At 40.3% G+C, this 14,032-nt stretch overlaps 1 protein-coding gene across 2 annotated transcripts in view; it reads right to left on the bottom strand.

Moving 5' to 3' along the window:
- The window catches only part of CHD2 (chromodomain helicase DNA binding protein 2), a 121,486-nt gene extending 107,939 nt beyond the window's left edge, over positions 1 to 13,547 (bottom strand). For both annotated transcript variants that reach the window (XM_059371630.1, XM_059371631.1), the window contains exons 1-2: positions 12,941 to 13,547; positions 12,455 to 12,587 (exon numbers count right to left, since the gene is read on the bottom strand). In XM_059371630.1, the coding sequence (XP_059227613.1) occupies positions 12,455 to 12,516 (62 nt within the window). In that variant the 5' untranslated portion in view covers positions 12,517 to 12,587; positions 12,941 to 13,547. The remainder of the gene's footprint in view (positions 1 to 12,454; positions 12,588 to 12,940) is intronic.
- Positions 13,548 to 14,032: the final 485 nt, after the last annotated feature.

The following is a 14,032-nucleotide window of genomic DNA, read 5'->3' as shown; positions in this document are numbered from 1 at the left end:
CTACTAAGTGATGCAGAGAAAATAGGCAAGAGGGTACTCATATACTGTTACCCGAAAAGGGATCGGCAGAGGCTTTGCAAAGTAACTTGCCATTTCTGAGTAAACCTCAAAACAGCCATAGAAATGGTGCAATTCATTCTGTGGGTATATAACCTGACGAATTATTAAATTTGTGCAGGAGGGGAAAGTATAAAAGTGTTCATGGCTCTGCTCATAAAGACCAAAAAAATAAAGGAAAAAAATGTGGATTTACACTATGCAATCAACTACAAGTTAGACTAGAAATGGATTAGATCTGTAACACTGGCAATTTCAAAACTATTAGATTTTTAAAACACAAAACACTGTGCAAACCATGTTACATGTTTTTTTTTTTTTTTAAAGATTTAATTTATTTATTTGACAGAGACAGATCACAAGTAGGCAGAGAGGCAGGCAGAGAAAGAGAGAGGAGGAAGCAGGCTCCCTGCTGAGCAGAGAGCCCGATGCGGGACTTGATCCCAGGACCCTGAGATCATGACCTGAGCCGAAGGCAGCGGCTTAACCCACTGAGCCACCCAGGCGCCCGTTACATGGTTTTTTAAATGCCAACAGTTTTCATATGCCGAGTTCATGAAAGTGACTAAAGAGAAGGGGCAAATAGAATTTTAGTGATATGTAATTTGTATAGAGCTTTTAATTGTATTCTTTGCATTTTTCTGAGTTTTTCTGAATTTCTCAAAAAGGACTATTTCTAACATTTCAGAATTGATCAGTATTCAGGAGCAGGCCTTCCTAGGGTCTGACAGTTCTGGAAGTTACTTCAAACACTGGTAACACCATCGCTTTTCAGAAAAAAGTCAATCTATTAAGAAAAAAAAAAAGCCCCCAAAAATGCTGCTTACAGTTTCAAATACTAAAAAGAGAAGTCTCATCAGCACCTCCCATATTCAGAAATTCAGTGCAAACAAGGGAAAAGCATCCACTGTAATAAGCATGCTTCTAACATTCTCAAATGGAGCCGGAAGTCCTCTTGTCTTGATCATGCTACCTCTGCTCCCCCATAACCAGTTAAGGCTGAGTAGTCCTAAGGAGCCCAGGAAGCATCAAACAAATGACACTCACAGACACAAACCACTAGGAAAAAATGAATTAGAGCAAGAAGCCTGGGTGAGGTACAAACCAGATAACCATTTCACAAATAGCTACCCAATTTGGATCTGCCAACGCACTAAGGATCATACAAGAACAGGACATGTTTTCTACAGGGGTAAGAACAAAGCCGCCAAGTACTGAAAGCAGGTAGGGGGAAGCTCCTCCTATATCCCACCATCTCATGTGGTTTACTTACAACCATTTCAGAGCCCTGAGGGCAGATGGATTAGTTTGGCCACAAACTCCTTTCAGCACTCTGGGTCTTAACTACTCTTTCCTTACTTTTAGGCTATGATCTTTAGACTTCCATAAGGCAGCAGCAATTCCAATGTTCAAAGGAGGTTTAAAAAGCCTGAATGCTAACCTCAGCAGTAAATGACTTCTGTCCAGTGTCAAAGAACTTAAGTGTGGTCCCAGGATCAAGACCAACTTTTTTTTTTTTTTTTTAAGATTTTATTTAACTTGACAGAGAGAGAGCACAAGTAGGCAGAGAGGATGGCAGACAGCAAGGGAGAAGCAGGCTCCCCGCTGAGCAGCGAGTAAGATGCAGGACGTGATCCCAGCACCCTGTGACAAAAGGCAGACACTTAACCAACTGAGAAACCCATGCACCCCAACTCCCAACTTTCCTGGTAACAACCCATATTCACTATGCCAAGGGCTATGCTAAATATTTCAGACCAGTGTCTAAAGTGTGGCATTACTGACATTTGGGGCCAGATAATTCATTCTCCAGAGGCTGTCCTTATGTGTTACAGGGTGTTTAGCAGCATCCCTAGGCTCCACCAAGCAGACGCACCCCAGACCCAACGAGAAATATCTCCAGACACTGCCAGGAGTCAGGGAGGGGGATGTCCCCAACAGGAAACCACTACTTTCAGAAGCATTATTTTATTCAATTCTAACTTCCCCAGGAGACACATACTCTACCCTTTCTCCTTTTTTAAAAAAGAAACAAGCTCAGAGGTTCCTGCCCTAGGTCTTACAGCTAAAAAGCAGAACAGAGGGCGCCAGGGTGGCTCAGTCAGTTAAGTGTCTGTCTGTGTTCAGCTTCAGGTCATGATCCCAGGGTCGCGGATTAAGCCCCACATGGGGCTGCTTCTCCCTTCCTCTCCGCTGTTCCCCCTGCTTTTGTTTGATTTCTCTCTCCCCCTCTGTCAATAAATAAAATCTTGGCAGGGGCAGATCAGAGACCCAAACCCCTTTCCCAATTAGCCCTTATTTCCCAAACCAGCCTCCTCACAAAAGCAACCATGATTGTTGTTCAACATACAGGTTCCCCAGGAACCTCCCACCCCCGATGAAATTCAAATTTCCAGGTGAAAAGTCTGGGAATACGTTTACATTTAACAAGCACTCAAAGTGACTCTTAGCAAGTAAATCTGGAGACTTCCATGCCTCTATAAAGCTAAATTCAAAGGCAATTTTTTTTGGTAAATCAAACAAGGGAAATGGATAATCTGACCCATCACTGGCCACTCGCCTCCCTCAAAGTAACAACTTAACCAGCCATACACTGTTTCTATTTGGATGTCAAATAACATCTACTGGAACTGAAGACACTCAAGATTTAACACCCACCACAATCAAGAGCTGTTTCCTTTCAGAGCATGTCTACAGAACTGTCCCCAGTCCTGGCTACACAGCAGACCCACCTGCGACACTTGGACAACACCAATCATCTGCCACACTGCATAACCCCTAAAATCCAAGCAGATATGGGGCCTTAAAAAAAAAAAATCTCAAGTGATTCTCACACAAGAGCTATTTGGGAAGTAAAGATGAGAACTCAGCTTAGAACAAAACAAATTAGAAGCCCAGTCTTCATAATCCATTGCCAAATCCTTAGTGGGGGGGGGGGGGGGCAATGGGAGTCAGACAACAAAAGGACACACAGTTCTTCTGAGATTTCCAGTACATCCCCCTCCCATTTACTCTTCTTTCCTCGTGAGTCCCCAAGCACCCTCATGGGAATCACTACAGCAGCCACATATTAACTAGAAATTCTTTATGCAAAACGATGACTTACAGAGCAGCACTGAGTTTCCGGGATCGATCAACCCTACAATGCATTGAGATTTTTGAGGTGGGTTTTTTTTTTTTTCCAGTTTTTTTTTTCAGGTTTTTTTAAAAGCAGTTTTTGGTCTTGTTTTGTTTTTTAAAGAAACCGCCCACAGGATTATTCTAGATTTTTACCATTTTACCCTACTGTACAGTTTCCTCTTAGCCATCTAATTTGATGGCAAGTTTTGACAAGATGCTTAAATGACCCCTGGAACCAGACTGCCAGTGTTTGAATCCAATTCTACCATCTACTCCCTCCCCACAATGCCTCAGTTTTCTACTGGCAAAACAGGGATAGTGATCACACCTACCTCACAGGCTTGCGAGGATCCCCCACATTAACACATACAAAGGACTCGTTCTAACAAGTTCCAGGCCCACAAAAGGCCTTATGTATTGTGTCTTTCCAAAGCAAACAACTAAGTTTTCACTGAAATATTTCGCGATCCTCTCATCCACTGCTTTGGTACCTTACTGAAATGCAAAATTGCCAGCCAGTATAAACAAATTTGTGAAGGATCTGCACATCCTTGTTATGTATATAACTCAAGTGAAGGAACACAATGGGATGGGTATGAAAGCTAAGCAGGACTCAGGACCACCCACAGGCTTTCAAAGGAAGAGCTCCATGGCAGCTAACGTGGGGAGCTCGCTAACCAGGAGGAGGTCACTAGCATTTCTGCTACACTAACAGTAACATTTAACAAAATACGCATTTAAAAAAACAAACAGGGGCGCCTGGGTGGCTCAGTGGGTTAAGCTGCTGCCTTCGGCTCAGGTCATGATCTCAGAGTCCTGGGATCGAGCCCCGCATTGGGCTCTCTGCTCAGCGGGGGGCCTGCTTCCTCCTCTCTCTCTGCCTGCCTCTCTGCCTGCTTGTGATCTCTGTCAAATAAATAAATAAAATCTTTAAAAAAACAAACAAACAAAAACACCTTAAAATATAGTGCCTGTCAAAGCAAGAAGACAAAAAAGCATACATCTACTGCAGTACTTTCCCATAAAATTCTTAACACATGCTGTTTTCCTTTATAATAAAATCCAAAATTAAAGATCACCAGCCTTATGTGTGCTGAACTTAGAAGTAAGCCATACAAATGCCATTCCCTGAGGTTTATTATCAAATTCTATTTTTCTTTAATGCTGGTGACTATTCACAGCCCACCAACGTGTAGTAAGCACCCCTCTAAATATCCGTTCCACAGCAGAGCCCACATCCATTGCTTTAAAAGTCACCTCTATCACCTGGTAAAAGAAGCATCAAGTGGAGAATTACAGCAAGTAACAGCACTACAATTTAAAGCATTTAAGACAAGAATGCAAAAATCTTGGGGTCGAGAAAGTCCATCAGCACACACTATTGCTGAGTCAGGCATTACACTTAATGCAGCAACTGTTCCTCTTCTGTCAAGCACACAACAACCCGTAACAGCACCCTACACACTTCTGCTTCCAGACCTCTCCAAAGGCAAGTGTTGGCAGAACTGCCCTAAAGGGGCACTGAGACACACAACAGCAACATCAAGAATTAGAAAAAGAATCCAAGAGTGCTCTCTGTCAAAAGATTCAAAACACATGCAAACATGTAGAAACACATGCACATTTAAAATGCATGGAGAGCTTTGGAAAATTAACTCAATCCTAAGAAGCCAGGCTAGACTGGAGTATTCTTTGAAGATTTTATTTATTTGTTTGAGAGTGAGAGTGCAGGCATGCAAGAGAGAGAGAGAAAATAAAAGGGCACAGAGAAGCAGCAGCAGACTCCCCATTGAGCAGAGTCCCCTGTACGGCCAAATCCCAGGACCCTAAGATAGAGACCTTGGCCAATGGCAGATGCTTAAACACCTGAGCCACCCAGATACCTCTGGACTGGAGTACTTTTAAGATGCCCTCCAGGGTCTGCAATATGCTAAGTCAAATATATAGTGCCCTAGTGAGGGTGGATTACTAAGAGCCGGCCACAAACAACCGGACATTGGCTGTAAGTATTAGCACGGTTACATCTACACCCAAACAGCACTGCTCCTTGCCTTCATTATTCACTCTTGCGCAGCTTGAGAGGGGAAATGAGGCAGCGGGTAAACCAGGGCAATAATCACTTGCTCCAGAAGGTGGGTAAAAGGTACCTTACTCGAGAGTGACTGCCAAGAGTTGGGCTGTGACTCACCCAAGAAGCTGTTCTGGTCCAGAAAGAATCACACACTCCCTTTGAAAGGCAGGCTTTCTCAGAAGGAAATTCTAGGAGAGGATTAACTGAAAACACACCCAAGGTTTCAACTAACTAAAAGGGGACTTGCCTTCTAAAATCATTTTAGAATGGTTTAGACATATAACTGTATCAGCTGGAGGGAAAGGGTTCTAAATTAGGCCTAAATGATCTCCTGCAGGGAGGCCAAGACACCAAACTCACTCAGGGAAAATCTGGCTCTTAACAAGGGACGTAGTACAAGACGGGGAAGAAAGTAAAATAAAACTTAACGGGACGCCTGGGTGGCTCAGTTGGTTAAGCAGCTGCCTTCGGCTCAGGTCATGATCCCAGCGTCCTGGGATGGAGTCCCACGTCGGGCTCCTTGCTTGACAGGGAGCCTGCTTCTCCCTCTGCCTCTGCCTGTGCTCTCTCCACGCCCACTCTCTGATAAATAAATAAAATCTTAAAAAAAAAAAAAACTCAAGTAAAATATTACTCACACCTTACATTTAAAGAGCACTTTCAATATAACAGGCTCTTTGCTAATAAAGCACTTCGTAGGCATTACATTATTTAACTTCTTAACCCAATGAAAATTATCATTATCCACATTTTTAAGAAACCTGAAGTCCAAGAATGAGTACTTCACGGGCCTATACTGGGAAAAAAATTTTTCAGTATCCACGTAAACACTGCACTGGTGTGTATTAGGTACACAGCTCCTGCCAAGTACGGAAGTTAACAGTTACACACATCACAGATAACAAAATAATTCATTAGATGGAATCCAAAATATAATATCAGGACCCATCCTTAGAATGATGCCTTAGCCAAGGCTTGTCAGCACCATTTCCCCAAAATACAGGATCTCTCCAATAAAGAAAATTTAAAGTACTTTTCAGTATGGAATATAATCCAGACGATGCCTCTGAACTAACCAAAAAAGGTGGCCCTAACCAAGTATCTTAACAATGAAATACTTGGGCAGTTCCTATTCCAAGATGTACCATGAAAGGCTTCCATACACTTAGGTTCTCCATGACTTACTTCACAAAGCAAAGGCTCATTCCCCACCTCCTAAACTGCATTCAAACTTATTAGAAAGGTCTCTGTCCCCAGGCTTGCCATGCCAATTAAAGTTTAAACTGTTTAGGGGAAAAGGTCATAGCAGACATATAAACAACATGTTGCAACACTGTTCTAAATTACTGATTACAAATTAAACATACAACAGACCTTAAGTCTAGGTATTTGATGGTATTTGGTATTTGATAGTATCTGATAACTGAGTCAAATTTGTCCTTCTGGCTTTACATTAGTAACACTAAAGCTCCAAAGCAACAGCAATTCTGCTGGCCAGCATAATTTATTTGTATACTCAATAATTCTTAGGAGATTTAAAAAAAAAAAAAAAAGAACAACTTTCTTCGCTAATGTAACCACCACCCCTCAAAAAAGCCCAGTTCTAAGGTTTGCAGAAAGAACCTAAAAGGCCTTTTAAAAAAGGAAAAAAAAAAAAAAAAAAAAGGCCCATAAACAGATAAAAATTTATTAGGTGTCACACAGAGCAGTCACTCAATTTTTTGTCAGGAACAAGTTTACTACCACATTTTATAGGATAAAGTAGGAGAAAGGGTAAGAGTTTGGAAATCTCAGGGGCCTCAAGAAGTACATCACAATTGTTGGGGATATGCTGTAGGAGGGAAGGGAGAGGGGTCAACTACAGAATCTATGAGAGACACCTGGGGGACTCAGTCAGCTGAGCATCCGACTCTTGCTTTCGATCGGGTTATGACCTCAGTCTTGTGCAAAGTGTGGAACCTGCTTCAGATTCTCTCCCCTCCCCCTGCTCCCTCTCTGGCTCTCAAAAAAACAAAAATCTGTGAATTTCAGATGCTGTCAGATAAAAGTCAACCAAGCTTCAGATTCACCTCTCAAACTGGAACTTGCTAAAACTTTCACAAAATTCTTTTATCAAACATATGTTCCTGTGAGGACTTCATCTTTACGGATGTTAATTTCCAAGGTGCCAAATATCAATTGGAAATTGGGTTTTAAAAACCGACGAAGAAAAGAGAAGTTAAATCAACATTCTCTGGCCATTTCATGCCAATTTGCACATAGAAGGAAAATGCACTTAAGTTTTAATGAACAGGCCTAATTACTCTGGTTCTTTAAGAAGTTCACTGGCTCCAAGGGACACGCAAACAGTTCATAAATTACTGTTATCATAATATGTACTTTAACTCAAGTAGTAATGGTATCTATTTTGGGCTAAAACGCCTTCAATAGAGTAATCTATACCTTGGAACATGAATACAATGTTGCTTAATTCTTACCCTAGTTTTTAGGAATTTAAAGGCATCTAGCAGTAATAAAAATGTAAAACAACTAACCAGAATTCAATCTCAATACACAGAAAGAAAATTTTTCTTGTTGCTTTAAATGCACTTTAATTTGAAACTCAGTTAATGGTCAAGTTCTACAAGTATTTACCTCTACAGCTAATTCTTTTGTATATAATTTATACCTGAGCATGTAATTTAAAAATCTCTGATGAACAAGTCTATAACACAAACTGAAAATCCAGCTTCACCTAAAGTTTCCATAAACTCTTCAAAGAATTCTTCCTGAAGAATCCAAACTAAGTGAACATACAAAACCAACCATTACAGTGAATTTTGTCTTTTTTAAAGCTTTATTCAGAAACTTAAGAGATGCCCAGACAAACCTCTCTACCTACAATCCACACCCCTCCTGAAGTGAACTTATTCCATTCAGTAAGAAACTTCTGAAAGGGCCAACTACCTAAAGCTCACTGCTGTTACCGCTACAATACTTTTTGGCAGGGTACAGCAGGAAAACGTTAATACAGTCTTTCCTTCTTAAATTCATTATCTGTGACTGAATAATGAAATCATCAATTGCTAAACTAGGTTTTTTTGCCGTTGTTGTTGTTTTAAACCAGAAATCCTCGCCAAGGGTTTCCCAGTAAGACAGACCATGAGCATAACCACAGCATTTTAATAGGTTTACCCGGACTGAACTAAAATTTCCAGAATCGGGGATTTGAGAGGTTTCCGAAGGTTCTTCCGAGTAATTCATTCCACTATCAACCAAGTTTTGGGGAGTCACAGTTCCTTCGCCAGGTGCTATCAACACTTAAAAGGAGCTGTTGTCTAACAGTTGTTTGCATAGTAATGGGTGCTTAATACTGTACTCTGACTTTTTAACAGTATTTAGAGTTAAGTGAAAACTCCTACGCTCTTTTGTACTTATTCCCATAATTTTAGAAATAAATCACTTTGCACATACTGACCTGAGTTTTCCTCCATCAAATGCCAACTGAGAAAATGTATGGTACCAAGTAAAAATGCACGGGGACAAGTTCAGTCTTCCCTTTGTTTATGAGCCATGATTGGGTAACAGCCTAACACCCGTTAGGACGTCTCACTTGAAACAAAAGTATCTCCTCTGAGCTAAAAGGTTTCGGTCAATGGGAACAAGATTAAGTTTACTAATCTCTTCACATTGAACAGAAGAAGGGGGGAAAAAAAAAAGACCCGCTAGGATGTGAGAAAGGAAAGCGGGGGGGAAAAATGTAAAAAACTGACACGTTTTCGATTTGAAGGTTCCGATGAGCGCCTTTTACGGTCGCCGAAAGTAGAAGCAGCTCCTGAGAGGAACACCGTTCCCAGGCATGGGCAAAGGAATACACGCCGCAGGGTGCGGACCGCTAGAGGGAAGGGCGCAGACGACTCCCAGAGGCGAAATCGGCAGGGGAGAGGCCGCCCACCGGAAAGTCCCAGCCAGAGCTTCGGCCCCTTCCCTTCCCTACCCCCGCCCCCGAAGGCTGCTGGCTCGCTAGACGAAGAGGAAGAACCCTGGTTGCGCACGCAGCCCAACGTCACTGCGTTCGCTCCTCCCAGGAGCGAGGCGACGCGCCTTACGTCGCGGGGCGGGACCTGCCGGAGGCCGCCGCTGTTGACCCGCTGTTACCAGGCGTGCGCACAGCCAATCAGCAGCAGGCGCCGGCGCCGGCCGGCCTTTGAACTCCGCACGGCAACTTCCTGCTGTTTGGCGAGTACACAGTGCAATGCAGTATGTCTGTCAGCGCTGCGGCACAAAGGAACAGCCATTTTGTGACTGAGCTGGACCTGCACCAAGATGCCAGGGGCTCACAGAGCTGCTGCCTGCGCTAACTACCGAGCTGCCCTTTATTTTAACATCAGAGAACCAAAAAAGGGGAGGTGGGAGGGGGGGAAAGGAGTTTTGATATTTCAAGTTTCCATTCGATTTTCAGTATTTTCAAAAATCCCGATTCTTAAGAATTATCAGCATCATAAAATGGCTGCCACTTAAAAACTGCCTGTTCAGTCCACAAGCAACTGCATAATGCCATTTCTAATTAGCCCCACGATCTTAGAGTAACTGCTAAAAGGCTGATTAAAAAGCAGAAGATTTTGCCCGCACCGCAGCTTGTCAAAATAAATCTGGTTCAAAGGCAGACGATTTAGAGGTAAATTTAATAAACTGTCTCAGTTCTTTAGGTAAAATTGCAAACGCAGCGTCCTAGAACACACAGAACTCTTTGTGTGCACAGTTCCATTCACATCCCTTCTCTCCTGTCTCCATTTTTTAGTATTACTGAAGTTACCCCCAAACTGCCAATTATTTAGGTAAGAAGTACGTAGCATACAGTTCTATATATACGTCCTTCACTAAAACTTTTAAATATTTTAAAACTTTACAGATTTCTCAAGTATTTAAAATGGTATTTTTGAAAGTGAACTTTTTAATCTTCAGAAATCACGATATACAACACATAAATTTAAAATCATTCACAAAATACAGGAATAACAAACTTAAAGTCATTGCTTTATTTCCAAAAACAGTCAAGTATCAGGTTTACCTAAACTCGCACTCAATCCTTTCAGATCCTAAACTAATTCTCAGAACAAAATTTACTTTACCTGCAAACTCCTCCCTTCCTCTCTTGTGGCCCAGGCTACAAGTGATTTTTGTAGTATTCCCTAAATATTAGACTTTGTGCCATTGAAATAGGTCCTTACAAAGAAATTCTGAAAGACTGGAACCAAGTACTAGTACCTGACCAGTCTCCTGAACTTTAACTTCCTAAAAATTACATTAATCTACCACAATAAACACCACTAGCATCCCATTAAGCTTTACAATTTTTAAAGGAAGTGATGTCATAATTATGTACATGTATTAAGGTATGCAATTTGGGGTAAGGAATTTTAAACTCCCATCTTCAAGGAATCTCTCGGATTATTTTTGAACATCCATCAGCTATGTGAATCAAATTACTTGACAAAGTGCATTTAAAAGTACAGTACATGCTTCCTTGTTAACCATAACCCCACTGCCAATAGGTAAATGCATGACAACTTCCAAGTAACTTTTCTAGGCAGTAAATTATTTTTTTAAAAAAATAGCAACACTGCTTAATTTTTGAAATTAGAAGGCAGCCTCATCAATGACGTTAACCACAAACCTTGCATAAGAAAGCCAAAACCTATGTGAGAATATGCAAATCATACATACTCAAGGGAGTAACAATTTTAGGTACTGAATCTATAATAATTTGTCAAATACACCTGGGGATTCCTATTTCTTCAAATTGCCATTACTTTTCAGAAAAATCAGCTCAGGATTAGTGGAGAAAGAAGTTTTCTGTTCTAAATCAAACCTAAGTAATGACATGGGTAATTCAGTTCAAAAAAGACAGCAGTCCAAACTGTATGACAACTCAATTTGCAAAAGAATGTGGATTTAGAAGCAAGAGTCAAAATAGATTAAGTATAATGAAACATAAACTTCAACATTTGTAATAAACCACTTCAAAACTTTCAAAATCACTAACCTAGTAATAAAGTATATTACTTCTATAAAATTAAAAAAGTAAAAGCAAAACTGGGGGGGGGGATCATATAACCAATCACATCCTTAACTGTAGGATTTAAAATTCATAACATGACAATTTGTAAGAACACACATCAAGAAATGCATTTATATGTACTTTTCAAAATTAATATACAGATCATACAACAAAATGTCTAAGAAGCTTTATTACTTAGTCACTACGATACTCCAACAAATGTGAAACAAATCGTGATCTGAACAAACAGTATATTTGTAAGCTTCAGAAGATAAAGCATTCCAGGCGACTCTGTCAAAATAAATCAATAAATTTAAAGCAGCTACAACTAAAATGCAAGAATAAGATACTACATATCTACCAAGCAGAAAGCACTGTCTGAATATAAGCATATAAATGCAAACCTTAAAATATTTTAAATGCAAAATATACAAATATAATCACAGTAACAAACACAAAAGAGAAGTATATTAAGAGTATTCCAGTATTTCTGTGATCACAGGTTTGATTTCATAAATGCAGGAACTATAACCATGGAGTAAAGGTTTTGATAAATCTTATCAAAATTTCCTAAAATGTCAAGAGTATCAAAAGAAATATAGAGTCAAGTAAAAATATAAACTGAGAGGCATCAGTCAAAGAGTCCTTTTTGCAATTTCATTTTAAAATGTACATTTTTTCATTCATATAACTTTCTCAAACGTCTATTTACTATAATTTACTACCACAAGGCTCCTCTATGGCCTTCAGTTACAAGTTTGGGTATCCTAGATTCTTCAAAGAAAAAATTTGCCTTGTATGTAAAATGGTGCAATGCAGCAATGGCTAAACCGACAAGGTCATTTTTCTACAGCACAAAAACCTAAAAACTGAAATTTATTAACAGAAAAACTGTAGTTTACAGGAAAGGCCCCTTTGAATAAAGGTACCTTACCTTTTGACTGCTGTAAGAGGCCTTAAGTCACAACTCAACTTTCATAAATTGCTACCAAAAAATTAGGGTGTGGCATATTAGCAATCTCAAGGTCACGCTTTAAAAAACGAATCCAAATTAGTAAAATACTTAAAATAAAACAGACAGCTTTCCCTGTCTGTCAAGGTAAACAATGTAAGCTGAGGTTCCCCCCCAAAAAAAAGAAAAAAGGAAGAAAGTTGATAGCTCATACCTCGATGCATTGCTGTGTAGCGAACTGTCCTCCTCTTGGCTTTTGTCCTTATTTCTCATCATCTTTTAATTCTTAAATATTAAGGGGGAGGGGGAATCTGTGTTTGCTTTGAAGTCCTGTGCCCAGGTATTTACTGTCAAAAGTTGAAAGAAAGGTAAGGTCCCGGCTTCTATGGATGGTTTTTATTATCAGGAACAAAGTCCTGACGATGTAACGATATTCTTATAACACAACAGCGGTAAGCACCAAAAAACAAAATATTTCTATTTTTTCCTTAAAAAAAAAAAAACAAAAAACCAAAACGGATAAACCGAACAGGGAGAATCATCACTATCAATAAGGAAAGTTTCTCAAAGTAACACACTGGATACAAATAACAATCTCTGTATCTTATTGCGTCATCCAGGAATTTCTCATATTTACAGAAAATAAAGCGAACTTATACATATAAATCTTTAAAATTATCACTAACGATCATGGACTTACCTGATCCATGTAGTAGGTCCAAAGCAAGAGTCCTATCTAGTAGTAGAAAAATATCAGATCCCAAATAATTAAAAATAAAAACAAAATTCTCCGTTACAAAAACGAAAAATAAATAAAATAATCCTCCAATATGTTAACTGGCCAAAAAAATAAAGCAACAATTAATACTAAAACGGGTCCGGAAGGAAAAAAACCTCATTAGGAGAGCGCACAAAAATGGAGGTGCGCCATGGCTTCTAAGCTGGAAAAAACAACGACCTGGGCTCTCAGTACGGCTGCTTCTTTCCAACAAGGCACGAAAAGAAAGCTCCTAAAAGCTGCTTTTCTCCCTTAAAAAGGTTCGAATCGACCCCAGTAAGTCACTAGGAGAGGCAGGGGGCTGCGGGGGCCCCCTGAGGCTGCCCGAAAGTTAGGGAAAGTTGCGTAAAGTGAGGCGAAGGCAGGGAGCAGAGCGCGCTCTCTCTAAGGCACAGCCGCCATCTAGAGCCTCCTTCCCAGCTCTGAGAGCTCTGCCTTTGATTGACACTCTCTACATTTACCCCACAACTCAGGTGATGTACCATAGACCCACCCCTTCATCTCCACCAAAAAAAAAAAAAAGAAGAAAAAAAAAGATCCTCCATCCCAGGGAGCCTGAGGACCCCTACCCCCACACCTCCCTGCCCCTCCAGACCACCCCATCAAGGGGAGGAGGGAGGGTTTCTTAACCCCCTCTGGCTCAAGCACCCTTTTTAAGCCAGAGAGAAATGTAATTTGTTCCTTTTGTCTAAAGATCTGCTAAATATTTCAGTCCTTGAGCTAAAATAACTTCCTCTCTGGACAGGAAGTGGTGTTTTATCAAGCCATTTTGAAAGAGGGATAATTCCTAGAGAATATAAAGCTAAGGTTAAGTATTAATCTCTTTAAAAATTAACCCCCCCATGGGTAAAATGGTTTCTAAACAAAAGCAAAACCTCAATTTCATAAATTAAATTCAAGTCTTGCCTTCTTTATGAAGCCTAAAAATTATCTAATGACAAAGTTTATGGGGGAATTTTCCATCCCAACTGGAAAAAGGGGTACAACTCAACAGCGCCTCCCTAGTGTTCAGTT

Source organism: Mustela nigripes, chromosome 13, assembly GCF_022355385.1.
Source record: "Mustela nigripes isolate SB6536 chromosome 13, MUSNIG.SB6536, whole genome shotgun sequence".
Taxonomy (NCBI): Eukaryota; Metazoa; Chordata; class Mammalia; order Carnivora; family Mustelidae; genus Mustela; species Mustela nigripes.
The sequence above is the reverse complement of the archived record's forward strand: the minus strand, read 5'-3'. Positions and strand labels throughout refer to the sequence as shown.